The sequence below is a fragment of the Adiantum capillus-veneris genome, chromosome 3 (genome assembly GCF_014529385.1).
Source record: "Adiantum capillus-veneris isolate H3 chromosome 3, ASM1452938v2, whole genome shotgun sequence".
NCBI lineage: Eukaryota > Viridiplantae > Streptophyta > Polypodiopsida > Polypodiales > Pteridaceae > Adiantum > Adiantum capillus-veneris.
The window spans coordinates 157,614,931-157,635,667 of record NC_140933.1 but is presented as its reverse complement, the minus strand read 5'-3'; the positions used below and the strand labels follow the sequence as shown (position 1 = coordinate 157,635,667).

Below are 20,737 nucleotides of genomic sequence, written 5' to 3'. Positions count from 1 at the left end.
TCTAGCCATAATACTCTAGAAGCCACTACTTTGAGATCCTAATGCTCAGGTTATCGATCGGTCTCGGCAGTGCACAATCCTCGGCATACTTGAGGCGATCTTCCGCACAAAGCCAAGCCGTGAGCCAAGATCTTACAGTTGTTGTAAGATATCCTTGATCTCAGCGGGATTCTGATTTTCCATATTCTTCACAATGCAAAAAGTGCCTGGAGGATTCCACAGCTGCTTGTAGTGTGTGTCATCCACTAGAATTGTGGATGTAGCAGTGTACTGACCTCTTTTCTCATAGAAGTCACTTAGCTTCTTGTAAAATATAGGCTTTCCACCAGTTATCTTGATTCTAGCATCTCTTACACAATCCTGTTGTGCAAGAATTTCCTTGAATTAGGGAAACTGGTCAGGAAAGCAGGCACTCAACAAGTTTTCTACTTTAGTCTTCATGCAACAGGTCCACACAAATACATCAAAGTGCACAAGGCACCAGTCCAAGAATGCAGATGCATCCCGTTTATACCCAGTAGACACCCCTGCTATGTCTACAATTTCTAGATCATTCCAGTAGGCAGGCTTTCGTGAACGGTACCTCTTGTCTAATGAAGTCAGCAGGACACCATTAATATCAAGGATTAGAGCTGGCTTACTCTCAAACAATATGTTCCCAGGATCCTCCCATGGACGAGACACCGTCCCATCATCGTTCCTAACATAATCTGCAACACCACCTGCACCTCCTCCATCCTCCCTTTGTCGAGACACCGTACCATCATCGTGCCTTACATATTTTGTACCACCTGCACCAACTGCACTAGCTGCACAACCTGCATCACCACCTGCATCCACAGATGCATCACCATCTTTCTGAGGTGGTTCATACTTTTCATTGGTAATCTCCGTGTCCTCACCTGCACCAACTGCCCACTTGCACAACTTGATTCACCACTTGCATCCACAGATGCATCACCATCTTCCCAAGGTGATTCAGACTTTTCAATGATAATGTCTGTGTCTTCACCTGCACTGCTTGAACCAACTGCACCACCTGTATCCACAGATGCGTCACAATCTTCCTGAGGTGGTTCAGACTTATCAATTGTAATCTCCGTGTCATCACCTGCACCAACTGCACAACTTGCATCACCACCTGCATCCACAGATGCATCACCATTTTCCCTTCCTGGTTCAGACTTTTTCATGATAATCTCCGTGTCCTCACTTGTACTGAGGACAAAAAACTCCGTGTTTTTATCCTCTTGGTCATCAATGCTGCTAGCACATGGGACTTGGCCCTCAACTCTAAATGAACCATCTACATCAGGAGGGTCTTTCATAGTAGACTGTGCTATCATACTTATTATGTGATCAAGATTGTCAATGTTGCTAGTGGCAGCATCTGAACAGCGACAGGATTTAGGAAAAGAGCCAAAAATGGGGATAGGCTACAAAGCAAAAATATCGAGACTATGTTTGGAGTCTTTTTCTGGCTCTGGTTGTTGTAGAACCTTTTCTTCCAGATTCCATGTTACTATTTTATCCAGTCTCTATGGCTAATTGGTCCTTTGATGTCCTTGTTTGCCCTTCTGCATCCTCTATAGGCTTTTTGGCAGCTCCATCTGCAAGAGAGAAGAAACAATCAACAAGAATGAACCTTAAACGATATTATCTACCTTTAGGAAAAAACAAGACCAAAAATAACACCTATCATATTTCTCTTTCTTTCCCTTTGCATCATTTGTATGGTCTGCAGGATGGAGGGACTGGTGTCTCTGACTGACACTTCATTGTCCTTCATTGATGAAGGAGCATTTTTTGCTTGATCTCCATTCTCAGGACTATACTTCTCCAACACACCTTCCTTCTCAACTGTAGTCTCTGGCTCAGCCTCTGCAATGTCTGGCTCAGCCTCTACAGTCATGAAAAATATTAAGGAATTAAGAACTTGCTGTTTCAAGCTGTATACATGTAGCTACAGCATGACAATGGAAGCTACCAGGCATGATAGTGGAAGCTACCAGGCAAGCACTGATAGCTACTAGCACTATCCTGGTAGCTACCAATGCCATCCTGGTAGCTGGCTAACTGAGAGCTACCAAGATGACATAGGGGCCACCAATGCTATCCTAGTAGTAAGCAATCTAACAGTGGTGGTTAACAAAATAAAAGCTTGGCAACAACTTTTATCTAAAACATCTTCCTTCTCAACATGTACCAACACCTTGAATTCTGTTCTTCACAATAAGAAATTAAAAACAAGTTTTCAAGTTACATGCTGGGTCAACATGACAATAGAAGCTACCAGGCAAGCACTAATAAGCTACCAGTACTACCAAATGCTATCCTAGTAGCTACCTTGCCCCCTGCCATCGTGGTAGCTACAGATGCTATCATGGTAGCTACCAATGTTATCCTGGTAGCTACCTTGTCACTTGCAAGACTTCCTTGGCAAAATGGCAGCTCATGGGAGAATGGCAGCTACCAATGCAATCCTAGTAGCCACCTTGTCACTTGCAGGACTTCCTTGGTAGAATGGCAGCTCATGGTAGTATGGCAGCTACCAATGCAATCCTGGTAGCCACCTTGTCAATTGCAGGACTTCCTTGGCAGAATGGCAGCTCATGGGAGAATGGTAGCTACCACTATTATACTGGTAGCTACCAGGGTTGACAGTGAGAACTTCCTTGTCACCAGTAGGAGTTCCATGGTAAAACATTAGCTAATGGAAGAATGGTAGCTACCTTGCCACCAGCAAGACTTCCATGGGAAAATAGTAGCTCATGGAAGAATGGTAGCCACAGCCATACTAGTAGCTAGCTGTACCAGGATTAGCATGACAGCTACCACTCTCATAGTGACAGCTACCAGTATTGTACTAGTAGCTACCAGTCTTGTATTAGTAGCTACAATTATCAGGGTTCCCTTGATAACGGAAACACAAAAAAATAGATAAATTTAAGCTCAATGCTACAAAATGCAGCAGGGTGTATACCATGGTCCATGCTTAAGGGCACTGATGAGGGTTTGGTGTCTGATTGCACTCCTTGGAAATTGGCATTCGTACTGCCGAGGATCACCAAAGACCGCATGGTATGCGAAATCTGTTGCATGCATCCCATCTCCATGCATGTTTCTTTGCTTGCAGGGCAGCAAAAAGATGCCAAGTGCATCATCGTCATACATCGTCAACCCACAAGCACTGCAAACTTTGTCCAAAGGCAAGGTGCCCATATACACAGGTGGAACTTTCGGTGGAGGTGCAGAAAACAAAACTGTACTTCTTTTGACCTGCATGGTCTTCACAAAATCCATCTGCGCCTGTGCACACTCCTCCACTTCCTGTGTAAAATCTCTCTCCTTTAGAGCACTATCCATAGCATCAAGTGGTGCCTTCTCCTCAACTACCACTTGCAATGTTTGGAGTGTTAGCGACAACCTGCAGACAGTATTTTTAAGCTGCTCCACCTTCATTGCATCCACAGCATTGAGGGTACCTTCTGCCTTTAGTAATGTGGGCTCTGCATCTTTCAATTGGCCTCGAGCTTTCTCACTAGCAGGTTGGCACCTTCATTTCGGTGCACATCAGCCTGAAGCAATTCCAGCTTCTTAAAAGCTTCATTATACTCTGACAATGCAAAAGAATGCTTGCTTACAACCATGTTGCAAATAGTATCTAACTCTATAAGAGACGGTAAACCAAATAAATTCTTTTTCTGCACATCATCCACTGTATTGATCGAAGTTTCCTAGGGTGCCTCCAAATGATCTGGACTCCTTGTCATTCGCCGCGAACTGTTAGGGGTAGAGGAGGAATGGAAAGCTGCCCATCGCTGCTTCTTTGCATGTAATTTGCCTGGATCCATATTTGTGACAATACTTTCTGAAAACAAGGCCCAGTCAACCTGTCCCTTCAACTGCTCATATAGAAAGCCTCTAGCAAATCCTTTAGTCACCTCCATACCATAATTGTCAGGAGGTTCTTGATACACGGATGTGAACAATACATAAAACCTGTTCCAGAGCTCTGGCTTCACATCTCTACATTTTACTTTGCTGCCCCTCTTCGGAACCTCCTTAGAGCATTTCAACCAATCTTTGTTGGTGAAATCTGCCTCAGTCAGCAGTCGAACATCCACTCTAGAGTTGGGGAGGTCATATACTTCATGTGCTCGATGCTTTGTCATGCAAAAAACTGTCTTCCTTTCAAATGGCACATATGGAGCGCACCAACGGCCTTTGCCCTATAAAATACAGGGAAAAACATAAGACCATAGTTGTTTCCATACAGCAAACGCATACGGGTATGGAAGTATGATTGGACTATGGTTCAACACTTAAGCTTGAAACATACATGGCCATAAATTTAGTGAAAACTTAGATAACTTATGCATGGTGAGCATTTATAATATCACAATTTTACAGAAGTTTTCACATTAAACATCAATTGTTGCATTGAGCAGGAGTAGAAGCAGGCTGGGCATGTGCATGAATAGGTGGTACAACTACCTGTGTCCCAGAAAGATAGCTACCATGTAACTACCACCTTGGTATTTCTTTGCTAAATGAACTTTTTGATTGGTAGTTGGCTAACATAATGCTACCAACTTGTTATGTTTTTTGCAGAATGCTGAATGCTACAATCTTGACGATCTCTGATGCACTTTCCCTATATTAAATGAGTGTTGCAAGTGGTAGCTACCACACTGATAGAGTATCATTGATTCATGCTTCTTCATAGCACTATGATTTGCAATCCATACGAGTACGGTCCCAACTATGCACAAGACATGAATGCATGTGCAGCAGCCAATTGAAGTTCATTAAAAAATGCAATGTGCACAAATATATCTGCTTGAATGCATGAATGCATGCATGCCTCTACACAGGTTTTCAATGCAAGCTTGAATGCATGCATGCAGGCCTCTACATGGGTTTTCAATGCAAGCTTGAATGCATGCACATTAGCTTATGGAGCTTGAATGCATCTACAAGCATCTAGCCTCTAACTTAGGTTTGCTTCAAAGCAAGCTTAAGAGAGCTTACATAGACCTTGGAAACAAGTTACAACAATAAATTGTGCAGAGACAGCCAGCGACACTAAGATGCAGTAGTACCTCAGTGTTGGGGGTTACAATATCTGCCATTTTTGAATGTTTCTTTGCTATAGGAGTGCAAGGCTTTGGTGAAGGAGTCAAGATCTTCTTCTTCCTCTTTCCAGCAGGGGAGTCCGAGGGTGGATAAGGTGAGGGAGATGAATGACGGGCCCTCTTCTACCTCCCAGTAATTGTGGCTGACTTTGCTTCATCTGCTGTTGCAGGAGCTGCTTGGCCACCTGAGTTGCCCCCCCTCTGCAACTGTTGACGAGCAGGAGGCGTCATGATTGTGGAGTAAGGTGGCCCCCTCGCACTACTTTCACACACACAGTTGAAACTGGAAAGATAATTTTTAAAGTTTTTAAATCCAGCTCGCTGCTCAAGCCTTTTGATGAGCAATTTTCAAATAAAACCTTATAAAAGATTCTCAATGTTTACTCACCTAGCTACAAACCAGCCCACCCCCTTGCTACCTCCCCCAAAAATGGGTAGCTAGTGTACCACCTATTCATGCATCCACCCCAATATATCCATCTGTCGTCATGTATAATAGTGATTTTCCATTCATGCCACTTGACGAGATCGCCTCGGAATAGTGATTCGACATGCAAAATTCTTCAATGAATTGTATGACTTTTGCATTCCCATGTGACAATTACTGTGACATCCTCCACACGTTCCAACCTATGTAGACAAATAAAGCATATGAACTAGTGAACTCCCTCTCTCTCCTTCCCTCTCTCTCTCTCTCTCTCTCTCTCTCTCTCTCTCTCTCTCTCTCTCTCTCTAAATGTACATGCAACCTTTATGTATTGAAAGCTAGTTGATTTTACCTCTCATCCATTGGACGGATCAAAAAGTAAGGTGTAGACCCACGTGAAATAATTGCTTCTTTGAATTTATGACGCTCTGAAAGATGTAGCAAGCCTCTAAACACGAGCTTGACTAAAATGGTGCTTCAAGTCTGCAATAATGCAATATCGTCACCTCTGAAGATTTGGATGTGGCCATATAGTGAGTTGGCACACTAGTGATGGGCTGCAAAAGATCAGGTGCCACAAACACTACAAGAGTTACTTCACATTAGTGACGCTCGCAGTGCGACGCTTCAAAGTGAAAATTCACGGCGTCACTATGGGCATCGCTAGTTTATTTGTAACATAGCGATGCCCATAACGACGCCGACAGGGGTTAAAAATAAACCGAGAGCGCCGAAAACTCAGATCTCAGATCTAAGTTTTTGACGGTCAAGCAAGCAAAGAGGTAACCCGCGCTCTCCCTCTCTCTCTTTCTTCTCCAAACACACACACACACACACACACACACACACACATACACACACATACACGAGGAGAGGAAGGAGAGCCAAGTATGCTCCTTCCCTCTCCTCTCTCTCATGCTCCCTTCCCCTCTTTCTCTCTCTCTCTCTCTCTCTCACACACACACACACGCACATACACACACACACATTGTGTTTTTGAGAGAGAGAGAGAGAGAGAGAGAGAGAGAGAGAGAGAGAGAGAGAGCACATGCATAAACAAAACACACACACACACACACACACATGCATAAACAAAGAATGCATACACACACACATTGAGAGAGAGAGAGAGAGAAAAGAAAGAAGAAGAAGAGAGTTTTAACATCGTAGGAAACTATCCCAAGAGACCTTAAAGATCTAGGCAACGAGGAGTTGAACTCAAGACCTATTATTCAAGAGGGAAATGGCATAACCAATCTACCACACTTGGGTGATAGAAAGGTTATACCATTTTCCTCTTTTTATTGGCGCACGCGCACACACACACACACACCCGAGAAGAAGAGAGTTTTAACGTCGTAGGAAACTATCCCAAGAGACCTTAAAGATCTAGACGACGAGGAGTTGAACTCAAGACCTGTTATTCAAGAGGAAAATGGCATAACCAATCTACCACACTTGGGTGATAGAAAGGTTATACCATTTTCCTCTTTTTATTGGCACACACACACACCCACACACACACACACACACACCCAAGAAGAAGAGAGTTTTAACGTCGTAGGAAACTATCCCAAGAGACCTTAAAGATCTAGCCGACGAGGAGTTGAACTCAAGACCCGTTGAACAAAGAGAAAGAGAGAGAGAGAGGGTGGGGGAGAAGACCAAAGAGAGAGGTAAGGGGAGGAAACAAAGAGAGAAAGAGATTATGTTAAAATTTAAATTAGATTAGGCTAGATTACATTTAGATTTATGTTTATGTCGAGTTTAAGATTAGGTTATATTTAGATTTATGTTAGATTAGATTTAGGTTTATTTATGTTAGATTAGATTAAATTTAGGTTTATTTTGAGTTAGATTAACATTAGATTAGATTTAGGTTTATTTACGTTAGATTATATTAGATTTAGGTTTATTTTGAGTTTAAGATTAAATTAGATCTAGATTTATGTTTGATGGACTATGTGGACCAGCAATTCCACCTGCATGTTCGACTGCTGCACAGAGAGAGAGAGAGAGAGAGAGAGAGAGAGAGAGAGAGAGAGAGAGAGAGAGAGAGAGAGAGAGAGAGATGAATTTGAAAATTAAAATCGTGTTATGAAGTGAGGCCCATTCACATCTACGCAGCTAGTAGCCCCATTGGTATGTCTTTTTATCCTTCAATGGAGCGAATCACCACATGTTCAATTAGGTTAGATTTAAGATTAGATTTTGAATTGAGTTTTTATATTAGAGTCTACCTTCAAGATTACGGTAAAAAAAATAGAGTTAGACAAACGGTGATCCCTCTCTTCCTCTCTATGGATACGACCTTAAGCTGGAAAGCTTTCAACGACATGATACTCAGATTGGAGGCCAACATGTAATGTGTTAAGTAATCCCTCGAACAAAGATCTACTGTGAAAAGATGTTAAGATGGTGTGAAATGCTACAGCTAGAGAAGAGGCAAAGGGGTTTTTTCCACTACATGCACTATCATGTAGACGTGGGTGTGTAGATTTCTTGTACCCACAAATATAGGCATTGACCAATAAAGACGAGATTATAACCCAGTGGTTCAGATCTCCGTGCACCTCTAGACTGATGTGTGCGGGGATTGGACATGACTAGAGAATGTGAGGTTGTTTACAGTGTGAACAGAGAGAGAGAGAGAGAGAGAGAGAGAGAGAGAGAGAGAGAGAGAATGCCAATAGAAGATTAAATTTGTTATCCAGGTTATAAGGTTTTTACCCTCATTATGAGTAGTGACGAGGATGTGGGGCCGTCCAACCGAAACACCTATCTCTCAACGAGGATCTTATGTCCTTGTAATCAATGCAAGCATGCTGTGTGACGGACAAGACGCGTTTCTTTGCAGTACGCTCGCAAATTTGGCGAGTTTGATCCATCTATTATAGATCGCATTGTTGCTAATTATAACTCGTCGGATTCTGACGCTGGCCAACAGGCAGCAATCTTGCAGACCAATAGACGTGTTCGTCGCAGGCGCTTTGGTCAAGCAGCATACATGAGACCACAAGAAGTAGCCTCTGACAGCTCAGAGGATTATAACCTGGTGGTTCTGATCTTCGTGCACCTCTAGACCGAGGTGTGTGGGGATTGGACATGACTAGAGAATGTGAGGTAGTTTACAGTGTGAACAGAGAGAGAGAGAGAGAGAGAGAGAGAGAGAGAGAGAGAGAGAGAGAGAGAGAGAGAGAGAGAGAAAAGACGGAGGATGCCAATAGAAGATTAAATTTATGTCCAAGTTATAAGGTTTTTACCTTCATTATGAGTAGTGACGAGGATGTGGGGCCGTCCAACCGAAACACCTACCTCTCAACAAGGATCTTATGTCCTTGTAATCAATGCAAGCATGCTCTGCGACGGACAAGACACATTTCTTTGTAGCACATTCGCGAATTTGGCGAGTTCTATCCATCTATTATAGATTGAGTTGTTGCCAATTATAACTCATCGGACTCTGACGCTGGCCAATAGGCAGCAATCTTGCAACCCAATAGACGTGTTTGCGGGCGCTTTGGTCAAGCAGCATATGTGAGGCCACAAGATGTAGCCTCTGACAGCTTGCAAACCACATTCCCAACAAGGCAATGTTTGAGCCCGAGATCGATGAAATGATCGAGACGATCATGGATTCAGAAAGGTTTATCTATGATGATATAAAAAGTGAAGCCGATACACCATTGTATGATGGAGCACGTGTGTCTAGATTGAAGGCGCTCCTGGTTCTTCTCAACATGCAGACAAAGTTTACGTGGAGTGACACTAGCATCACAACGCTTTTCAGGTGATCTATTACAATGTGTTTACTTTAATAAAAAAACTCTAAATGTATGATGATCTGATAGATTTTTACACAATTGTACCGTATTTTTTTCGTTGTGTAGATTTCTCAAAGAGCACATACTGCCAACTGATAATGTGATGCTAGATTCCAGAGAGGAAGCAAGAAAGATTTTTGTGAAACTTGGGGATGGATTACAATTCGATTCACACTTGTCCTAACGACTGCATGTTTTTTAGAGCGGAATACATAGACATGGAGAAGTGTCCGAAATGTGATTCTGAGAAATGCCTCAATACCGCTTCGTGTTCAACGAGACTCTTTACTCTCCCCTTCTTTGCCTGCCCCCACACCAACCACGACATCGCCATCTACACTAGGTTTTGTGCGGCTGACAGCCGTTCCTAGAGGCTACACACCACTAGCTACTGTTAGGTAAAGGCGGTGTGCTTCACCGTGCTTTACTCGTGTCTGCCGGCCAGTGTCCGGCTGCCCACATTTATCTCCTTATTCTTTATACATACAAAGAATAAGGAGCTCTCACTCACATTCTCACATGGTGCTCATACAGTGAGATTTGGGAGCTCCACCCACATTCTGTGTCGTGCTCTCTCCCTCTCTCTCCTTCTCACTCTCCGCACACGCACCACATTCGCGCACTCACATCTAAGACAGTGGTTTGCTCTCGTGTGGGAGAGTTTTGTGATCTTGAGCATTGTTTGCCATAGTTTTGGCATGGAGACGCTTCAGGTTAGAGGCGGTTCTCGTTCACGATCGCGACTGACATGTTGGAACTGCGGCCATAAGGGGCATATTAGGCGCCGTTGCTTCAGGCGTATGAGGCAGCGGAAGAGGCAGATGCATGGTGCTACTATGAGGACAGATGCTAGAGAGTATGCATGTGACGGGCATGTCACTTTTGAGTCTAGCTTGCCTTCAGACTACTTTGTGTCTTGGGATAGCACATTGTCTATGCGTTTTCTACTAGACGAGCATGCAGTTTTTCACGTGATGCCACGTCGTGATTTTTTTTTCTCTTTCTCTAGTGGGAGACTTGGTTGTGTGCAGTTTGCTGATGGTTCAACATACGACATAGAGGGTGCTGGAGATGTATGTATGTCCCTGCCTAGCGGTGCATTGCTTACGCTACGAGATGTACGTTATGTACCAGGACTCAATCAGAGTCTCATTTCAGTGCGTCAGTTGCAGAGTAGTGGACATTGCGTACTGCTTGGAGAGCGGTCATTTCAGATGCATAGGGTATCACTGGTGATAGCCAGAGGTACTCCGAGTGGTCTGGTATACCCTTTGCATATTTCTGACACACGAGGCGGTGTAGTCTCTGTGTATTGGCAGCCATGTTTAGAGCGAGAGACGAGGCGTGTCTCTTTTGCGGATGTGCTTCATGGAGAGCAGGTTGTGCATTTGTCTTGTGGTGATGTTCACGCAGACAGTGGTATCTCTGGGGATGCACAGCTTTGCCAGTCATCAGTTGAGATGACATCGATTGAGCCAGAGACCGATGCATTGTTCTATGATGCATCTGATACGTTTGAGGGCGACAGTGTCCTTCAGACAATTATGTATGATTGCAGTGGTGCTGATTTTTTGGTTTTGTAGTCATTCTCAGCAGATATGCCTTTGCCAGAGGATGCTAACATAGTGATGCATAGTCAGGTGGTTCCTGATGAGGATGCATATGGCACTGAGGTTGCTGACAGGGATAGGTTGGCACACATAGTGCATGTTTTGTCGGCTTTCGGGTCTCTCATGTTTGACCTTTTGGTCTCGAGACCTGATCTTGCTTATGCGGTTGGTGCATTTGCAGTGGGAGTTGTCAGTCGTGCGATGACTGACATTGGCATTGTGCATTGTGGAGCCATGCAGGTCGTCACTCGATACCTGCATCAAGAGTGTCATCGTAGCTTTAGCGGTAGTGGTATGCATGTTGCATCTACACTAGAGCGGTTATAGAGTGAGCCAGTGGGCATAGGTTGAGAGCCGTCTTCTCTCACCTCTGGTATATACTAGTTGTAGGCTAGTCTTCTCGCCACTTATCGGCACACAACCTTTAGTGGGAGAATGTTAGGTAAAGGTGGTGTGCCTCACCGTGCTTTACTCGTGTCTGTCGGCCAGTGTTCGGCTGCCCACATTTATCTCTTTATTCTTTATACATACAAAGAATAAGGAGCTCTCACTCACATTCTCACATGGTGGTCATACAGTGAGATTTGGGAGCTCCACCCACATCCTGTGTCGTGCTCTCTCTCCCTCTCTCTCCTTCTCACTCTCCGCACACGCACCGCATTCGCGCACTCACAGCTACTCCTCCAGGAGTCACTCCAGTCGACACTCCTCGCGTTGAGACGCAGACTCCAGTGGAGACACCTGATGTCCGTACCTCCATTGACACGCCGCTAGAGATCCCTATCGAGACACCCACGTTCACGCGTCATCGGTGAGAGGGCTTGCCTTACTCCGTCGACTTCAGCGACGACATCATCTTGGATGATGAAGGCAAGAAGGTGATCTCGCGCATGCGCGGTCTTTGCTCTCAGGTGTTTAGACACTACATACTAAAAACCTGGACTAAAGTACCAAGTGATTTAAAAGACAGAGTCATCAGCATGCTGCATGACGAGTTTTTCGTTTCAACACGTGATGACCGCTTCAATAAAGACCTGATGAAGGTACGTTCCAATGCACGAATACTACAAGCACAAGCGTTCCGAAGTGCAAAAAGCAATTAAGCATGGGTGGAACAGACCAGATTGGCTGGCCAAAGAAGATTGGAAGAATGCAAAGAAAGCAACGTGCGAGAATCCCGACAATTGGAAGCAACAAAAGGAGGCAACAGAGCACGAGTAGTGGCAGGGAGCTCGCACCACTTGGGGAGCGGTGGGTGGGCATTATTTGAGGCCGATTTTGTAAGTATTTTTGTATTGCTCTTTAGATTTGATAGTTTAGGGTTTAGGGGTTTTTAAATTCAAACATAATGGATTCTTTGTATGTTTTGACAGTGGTCGATGACAGGACGTGACCCCACACCGTACGAGCGCGAGTACGCAGGCAAGAAGGGCTTAAACGTTCTAATGGACATTCTGAGTTCTCGCGACGGCATGGTTAGTATTAGGGTTTACTCTTTTCTATTTGTTGTATTGTTTATAAATTATATATTTATACTTACAGAAAGCTGTTTTATTTTTATTTTTTACAAAATTCGAGAGATACGATGCTTGGACGCAATGAGACGTTTGATTAAACGACGTAAGTCTAACCGTAGCTAAATAGCATTAGTTTTCTTTTGTCATAGCATATGTATCATGAGATGACGTTTATACGTCTTTTTGAAAATCATGTATATTTTTTCAATAATGACAATGGTGTTGTAACTATTACATTTGCAAAGTTTAACAATCAAGTGATTTTGTTTATGATGTGTACAATTGTCATTGATTTACTTTCATCAATTTACTTTTATTAGGTTTGTATCATTATTCTGTAAACAATACTATGGATAATGGAGTTAATGGTTATATTGTCTTGTGGGTGACTACTTTGGGTTTATATCTAAGCTTGCACTTTCTTTCAAAGGTGAATCTGGGCTTATTTTGGATTCATTTAGGTTTACTCAATTATTGAAACATTCAATATGGTTGATGGGTGAATGCCCTGCCGCTAAAAAAATATTCTCTCGGACGTGGCTATGACCGTTGTTATATAAGGCTCTGCAGTGTCGCTATAAACATAGCTATAGGTGGCTTGTAAAGGTCTCTATAGACGTCGTTATATAGTGACAGTTATAATGATCGTTATAGCGATGCTCATAACGACGTTCTCGTATCGACGCGTTAGCGACGTCGGAGAGTATAAAAACCCAATGTATTTTCGTCGCTAACAACGTCACAAGTGTACACAACCTCTTGTAGTGAAATTAGAAACGATGTCATTGATCGATTTCAGTAATCTGAAAGAAGCCTGTTCATGAGTTTAATCTAACAATGAGCATTAACGATGTGTCAGCAAATACATGCGATGATGCAGCTATATAAGGAGCATGTGAGCATTTACCTAGTGACTTGGATGAGCTGCAAATGGCAACAACAAACCAACACCAATTAGCAGTTGAACACGACTGCGAGAAAACCAGTTGGCGATGATGACAGATGATCAGGGCAGCGAGGAGAAGAGCTTCCGTTGAGCCAGCAGGCATGAAGTTGGACGTTGCTGCTTCAACAAGACAGGACGTGACCCCACACCGTACGAGCGCGAGTAGACAGGCAAGAAGAGCTTAAACATTCTGATGGACATTCTGAGTTCTCGCGACGACATGGTTAGTATTAGGGTTTACTCTTTTCTATTTGTTGTATTGTTTTATAAATTATATGTTTATACTTACAGAAAGCTGTTTTTTTTTTTTTTTACAAAATTCGACGGATACGACGCTTGGACGCGATAAGACGTTTGATTAAACGACGTCAATCTATCCGTAGCTAAATAGCATTAGTTTTCTTTTGTCATAGCATATGTATCATGAGATGACATTTATACTTCTTTTTGAAAATCATATATATTTTTTCAATAATGACAATGGTGTTGTAACTATTACATTTGTAAAGTTTAACAATCAAGTGATGTTGTTTATGATGTGTGCAATTGTCATTGATTTACTTTCATCAATTTACTTTTATGAGTTTTGTATCATTATTATGCAAACAATACTATGGATGATGGAGTTAATGGTTATATTGTTTTGTGGATGACTACTTTGGGTCTATATCTAAGCTTGCACTTTCTTTCAAAGGTGAACCTGAGCTTATTTTGGATTATTTAGGTTTACTCAATTATTGAAACATTCAATATGGTTAATGGGTGAATGCTATGCCACCCAAAAAAAAATTCTCTCATACGTCGCTATGACCGTCGTTATATAAAGCAGCGATGTTAGGCATGAGAGCTACGGCAGGAGACGGCTCGGCGGAGCCCTCCAGGCCAATGAGACAAATGGTTGGTGCGGCACGAGCGCCCAAGGCTAGCGCTGAGGCGAAGCTTAATGTGCTAAGCCATGGCAAGCTAAGGTAGTTGAGGCAAAGAGTCAAGGTGCCCGGCCTTGTACTGCGCCACAACAGGCAATGAGGAGCAGTTGGGCAGTCGGGGCGCACAAGAGAGATTAGAGAGACAGTTGCCGGGCAGTCGGGCACGAGAGAGAGAGAGAGAGAGAGAGAGAGAGAGAGAGAGAGAGAGAGGGCAGCCATGTTCGCGCTTGATCAAGCCTTGAACTGCACGTCCGCTGCAGACTCATTAAAATGGGGGTATAATCAGCCTGTCGACCCAGTCACCCAGGTATTGCTGGCATGCAAAGAGAGAGGGAGATTTCACTGCACCAAGGAGACAAGAAAAGACTGGCTCGTACTTAGTGGGTGGGGGCAGATGGCGGGAGAGAGAGGCTTCCAAGTTCCAAAGATAGAAAGACAGAGCTACGAGAGAGAGAGAGAGAGAGAGAGAGAGAGAGAGAGAGGAGAAGGGGGGCCAGGGGGGGGGCAGCTGCTGTAGGATTTGAGTCCAGTGTTCAAGAAAAATCAATTCACAAGCATACAAATTCCCTTTAGGATAGATCCAAAGAGGAAATTTTTAGTAATAACCGACAATTTTTATAATTTAACTCTATTTTCTTGAATTTTCAAAGAAGATTTTCTTCTTCTCCCCCACCCTTCAACCGGCTGTTATGATTTTTGAACCAGCTCAAGGCTAAGCTGAGGCACACTTTTCCCAAACACTGGATTTGATGCCCATATGCTCTCTTAAAGCATTTATTTCATCATATTGCAAAAATTTGGCTAGTCGTTGATCAACGTGTTGTTGCTTTTCAATGGCAACATTGAAAGAGATTTGGTTTTTTAATTGCATTAACACCTCTTTTATTGCCCTATATTGAAGCAACAAAGGACTCTTTTCTCAACTGTTGCACCTCACAACATCAATCCTTCAGGCAGCAACAACAACACATCAACTTCTTGTATGGAATGCCATCACTTGGAACATACATTGATTGCAGGATAATGGCTTTGAGAAGGAAGCATTGTGCCATTGTTGTTGAATGTGAAGGCTACACTCTCTTTGAATAGACACTTCTAACGTCATAATCATTATCAAAAGTCAAAGTAAATACATGTGAATCATAAAAAGATGCATCTTCCTCGTTGGCATAGAACTCTAAGTGAGTCTCTTTATCCATGGGCTTGCAAGCATCGAGTGAATAAAAGATAGCATCCTCTATGGGTCTCAAGGACTCTTGGCATACATATAAAGAGCCCATAAATAATTTTAAAGCTTACTCAACATAGTTGGCTTCAAGATCATAGCCTTCTGCATCATATCCATCACAAAGACTGCTGGCAACATATACCAAAGCATGGACATGTTGGCCATCCAACTATTCACATGCATCAGATACGCTCCCTCTTGCATCACTTGTGAAAGCAATATGAAGTATTGTTATCGCACAAAGCATTATTACTTTGCTTGTGCATGTGTGGATATCATGCTAGTATAGGCTAAAACAAGGAACATGATGTGGAGTTAAGAAACAAAGGTAAAATGCTCGCACACTCTATCGCAAACTATGAATTACAATCTCGCAGTAGTGTTGATTCCAAGCTTCAACTCGTGATATAAGTGATTGGTCCCAATGTAGATCATAACCACAATAAGCCTCCTGCCTTGCCATGATGACCCTAGACATTACTGAAATGATCACATCTCTGACACATCCTTCTTTTTCTCCACATAGGACATGTTGGCCATCCAACTATTCACATGCATCATGCACGCTCCACTCTTGCATCACTTGTGAAAGCACTATGAATTGTTGTTATCGCCCAAAGCATTATTACTTTGCTTATGTCGCTGTGGATATCTTGCCAGTATGGAGCACCAGAGACTAAAACAAGGAACATGATGTGGAGTTAAGAAACAAAGGTAATGGACATGATGGCCATCCAACTATTCACATGCATGAGACACACTCCCCTCTTGCATCACTTGTGAAAGCGCTATGAATTGTGGTTATTGCACAAAGCATTATTACTCCGGTTTGTGCCAATGTGGATATCTTGCCAGTATGGAGCACCAGAGACTAAAACAAGAAACAGGATGTTAAGAAAGAAATGTAAATTGCTCTCATGCTATATCGCAAACTATGAATTACAATCTCCAATAGTGTTGATTCCAAGCTGGTACTCTTGATAATCTCATCCTGTCTGTCATAATCTAGTAAACATCAAGCATGCAATACTTAATTCCTTAATAGCAATGCTTTACCTTTCTTGCATAATGGCTTCACAAAAAAAAAAATCACCACCAATACAGTGCAAGCACAATCTAAAGAGAAAAAAAGCTAAGGGAAAAAAAAGCAAAAGGAAAACACAAATGCATAAATGTGCACTCGACCATCTCTTCTTTATATCGACACAAAAGGGCTTTTCATTTTTCACTTTATTTTCATTTCCTGAACTCACCCTTCACTTACGCACTTAAGATATTTTGAAAGGCTTTTTTTTTCCGAGATGGAGGAGACCTAACCTGGAGAATGAAACAATCACTATCACAAACTTTAGCCATAGTCACTCACAATGCTTCTAGGAAATATAGTCTTTTAATCCTACAAGTACGGCCAGCCTTTAGCCTTCAGCTCGCAGTCGTTGGCACGTGTAAAGGGTACTCGGACTGCTGTTATAGAATACATATAGACTTTCTCACGGTGAGAAGTGCAAAGTTCTAATAAGGCCCGGTTCAGACGAGGCGGCGGCAGGTATGCGCTGACCACGCTGGCACGAGTACATCGGGGGCACCATTCGTGGTTGAGAAGGCTAAGCTATGATCGCAGGGCTGAGACGTTGCACAGTCAAGCTCGCATCTTTACATCAAACCCTGTGTCCGTCTCTTGTGAACACGTAGGTTGGAGGCAGGTAAAACCCATGGTTGCTGCCGCCGGGTTTGTCTGAACCGGGCTTAAGGCCCATGTCACCCTTCTGAATGCAAGCTTAAATGACTGCATTCAGAGAGAAGAGCATGCTTGCTTCGCACCTCATGAAAATAAGCTTGGCGCGCTCTGTATCTTGTATACCATGTTAAATCGCAATCTGCGGCACTGCAAGATGAGAACCGGGAGGGCCTGACTGCGTTTGCTTGTTAGAGAGGCGCCTTGTGTCATCTACATGGAGCCCACATCAATGTTTGCATAATGCCCCAAAGCATCTCAGCCAAGGGTCCTCATCTGAACAAACTGCTAGTGTGAAGGCCTGTTCAGCAAACTTCACATCACCCCACCTTTTACAAGTATTGAACAGAGCATTCCACATAGCACTGCTGGAATACTCTGGTATCTGCCTGATGATTGCCTCTGCCTCACCCAACTTACCGGTACGAACAAGGACATTGGCCAGACAGATACGATGGTCAAGAGCTGGAGTTATGCCATGGTCCTTGCTCATGACTTCAAAAAATGTCTGGCTAACATTGAATAAACCTCTACGACTACATGCATTGAGGATGACAGCAAAGGTAACTGGATCTGGCATTAAACCTTCCCCTACCATTCTCTCATAAACACATAAAACACTTTCACTATCACCAGCTTGAGCATATCCTGCCATTAGGGCAGTCCAAGTAACAACATCCCGAACTGGCAGTCTGTCAAAAACTTGCTCTGCTCGGACAAGCAAACCAGAATTAGCATACATGGTAATCAGTGTATTACCTATAAGCTCGCTTTCCAACAGACCATGTCTCTCAATCTCTGCATGAACTTCTTGTCCCTTATCCAAGGCTCCTACACTACAGCAAGCTTTCAAAACACACACAAGTGTGCCCGCATCTGCAAAAAAACCCTCAAGCTGCATCTGCTCAAAAATATTTATTGCCTCCTCACCGCATCCATGTTCAGCATATCCTAAAATCAGGGTTGACCAAGAAACCGCTGTTCGGACTGAAAGCCGGTTAAACACTTGTGTGGCTGTGACCAGAAAACCACCTTTGGCATACACGTCCACCAAAATGTTCCCAATAGCAACATCCCCCTCAAATGACCCATACTTAGCGATGTGAGCATGTATTTGTTGCCCCTTATCTATGGCTTTTGCAAAGGAGCACGCTTTTAAAGCACAGACATATGTAACCACATTTGGTGAAACACCCACATGCTGCATCTGCTCAAAACTTGTAAGTGCTTCCTCAAACTGTCCATCCTCCAGATATCCTGAAATCAGAGCTGTCCATGACACTACATCTTGAACAGTGAGTGTGCGAAACACTTCCTTAGCCAAAGCAAGTGCACCACACTTTGCATACATGTCCACCAAAGAGTTTCCAACAAGTGTGTTACCCTCCAGGAGCCCTCGCCTCTCAATCTCTGCATGCATACCTCTTCCCTTGTCCCCGGCTCCTGTGTTGGAGCAACACTTGAGACCGCAAATGTATGCAATGGTATCTGGAAAGACACCCTCTATTAGCATCCGCTCAAATAACCCCAAGGCTTCCTCACTATTTCCTTGCTCAGTGTATCCTAAAATCAGTGTTGCCCATGATGCCGCATTCCGAACTTCCATTCTTTCAAATAGCTCATGTGCTAAAGTGAGAGCACCACTTTTGGCATACATGTCCACCAATGCATTACTTACAAGCATATCTTTTTCCATTGCTTCATCTGATACAATTACAGAATGTGTTTGACGTCCTCTCTCCAAAGCTCTTATGCTACCACAACTCTTCAAAATGCTCATGTATGTGACCGAGTTTGGAAGCACACCATCTCTATGCATCTGCTCATAGCACGTCAGCGCTTCTTGATCACACCCAGCTTCTACATATCCTCCAATAAGTGCAGTCCATGAAACTACATTGCACTCTGGAAGCTTATCAAATACCTCCTTTGCTCTTCTTAGTGAGCCACATTTAGCATACATATCAACTAAGGCATTGCCAACAATAATGTTACTTTCGAGTAGTCCCTGTCTCTCAAGCTCGGTATGGATTTCTTCCCCTTCAGCTTCTGCAAACATGGTAGCACAAGCTTTCAAAGCACACACAAAAGTAACAGCATCCGGATGAACATTTTGAAGTTGCATCTGCTTGAAATGATACAAAGCTTCCTGGCCACTCCCATGTTCGGCATATCCAGCCACCAGGGCAGTCCAACAGACAACGTCCTTTATTGGAAGACTATCAAACACCTCTTGAGCTTTTACCAGAAAGCCACATTTGAAATATAAAACGACCAAAGCACTGCCAACAAACAGATCTATCTTAATCAATCCTCTTTTGGCAACATCTGCATGTATCTGAAGGCCACTTTCCAAATCCTTTAACTTTGCACAAGCCTTTAACAGAGATACTAATGTGTGTGTAAGCGGCTGTACAGATCCATCTTTCGGCATTCTGTGGTACAAATGAAGAGCATGTTGTAGCTGTCCAATATTGACATAACCAGAAATGAGGGAATCCCAAGACCACTCATTGGTATGCACTAGCTTGTCGAATACTTGCTGAGCATTCTCAATGCAACCAACATTGACTAGCATAGGAACGAGGTAGTTCCCAAGGTATGCGTGTGTTTCCAGGCCAAGTCTTTGCAGGCAGGTTTGCAAATGGAGAGCAAAAGGTCGATCTTGATACCTTTTGCATGTGTGCAATATGCGGGCAAGGTCCTGAAGAGGGGGTTGAGGCAAGGCCCCTTGTTCCAACAAGGATAGTACCGCATGTATGCTCTGTTGAGCGGAGGCGGGCCTGCTTCTGCCCCCCCCTTTTGCTGGCAAGCGGCAAACAATCTCCTTCTCCAAGCACTCCAGTTGTACTCGTGCTGACTGCATTGCCCCTCGCCATCATCATGCTGCCCTTCTGATGAAACCAACTATGGGACTCAAGAAAGCCTGTCATTTGGTGGAGCGACCAGCCTGTTCAAAATGAAAAATGGCCGGCTCAAATTTGGGCAAGAAGGTTCTCAAGCCGGTTCAAATTATGGAGTTTTTAGTATGAGCTTTTCAGTATTTCAGTGTGATTATCCCTCTCAAATTTAGAGTTAGCTTGCTCGTATGCTTGTGAAAAGGTTTCAAAGCCAGGTCCACCAAAAATGTTTCCCGAGCCTTGTGGCCGCATCTCTCCTCCTACTCAGAATCATATCAATGTTGTCCCCTCATGATACTGATGTAAATCCTCCTTATCCTTATCCTAATATGTGAACTTCTTTTGAAAAAAAAGGAATCATTGTTCAAAGTCCTTATTGAAACCTGGCATTTTAACATGAGGTTGCAACATATGGAGAGGTGATTGGATCCCACATCTTGATGGGCCCACTTACAAAAATGCGACATGCAGGTACATTCAGAAAAA

The 20,737-nt window shown here is 43.4% G+C and overlaps 1 protein-coding gene and 2 pseudogenes across 1 annotated transcript; all 3 read right to left on the bottom strand.

Moving 5' to 3' along the window:
* Positions 1-25: 25 nt before the first annotated feature.
* Positions 26-1,328, bottom strand: LOC147462041 (uncharacterized; annotated as a pseudogene).
* Positions 1,329-3,388: 2,060 nt separating this feature from the next.
* On the bottom strand, positions 3,389-4,175 carry LOC147462040 (uncharacterized; annotated as a pseudogene).
* Positions 4,176-16,766: 12,591 nt separating this feature from the next.
* LOC147462039 (pentatricopeptide repeat-containing protein At3g09040, mitochondrial-like) lies at positions 16,767-20,340 on the bottom strand. The gene has a single exon (XM_086509491.1). The coding sequence runs from the start codon at positions 20,215-20,217 to the stop codon at positions 17,581-17,583; it is 2,637 nt and encodes an 878-aa protein (XP_086365617.1). The 5' UTR covers positions 20,218-20,340; the 3' UTR covers positions 16,767-17,580.
* Positions 20,341-20,737: the final 397 nt, after the last annotated feature.

Excerpts from the sequence above, each read along its gene's own strand:
- LOC147462039 (XM_086509491.1), bottom strand. The coding sequence starts at position 20,217 with ATGCAGTCAGCACGAGTACAACTGGAGTGCTTGGAGAAGGAGATTGTT.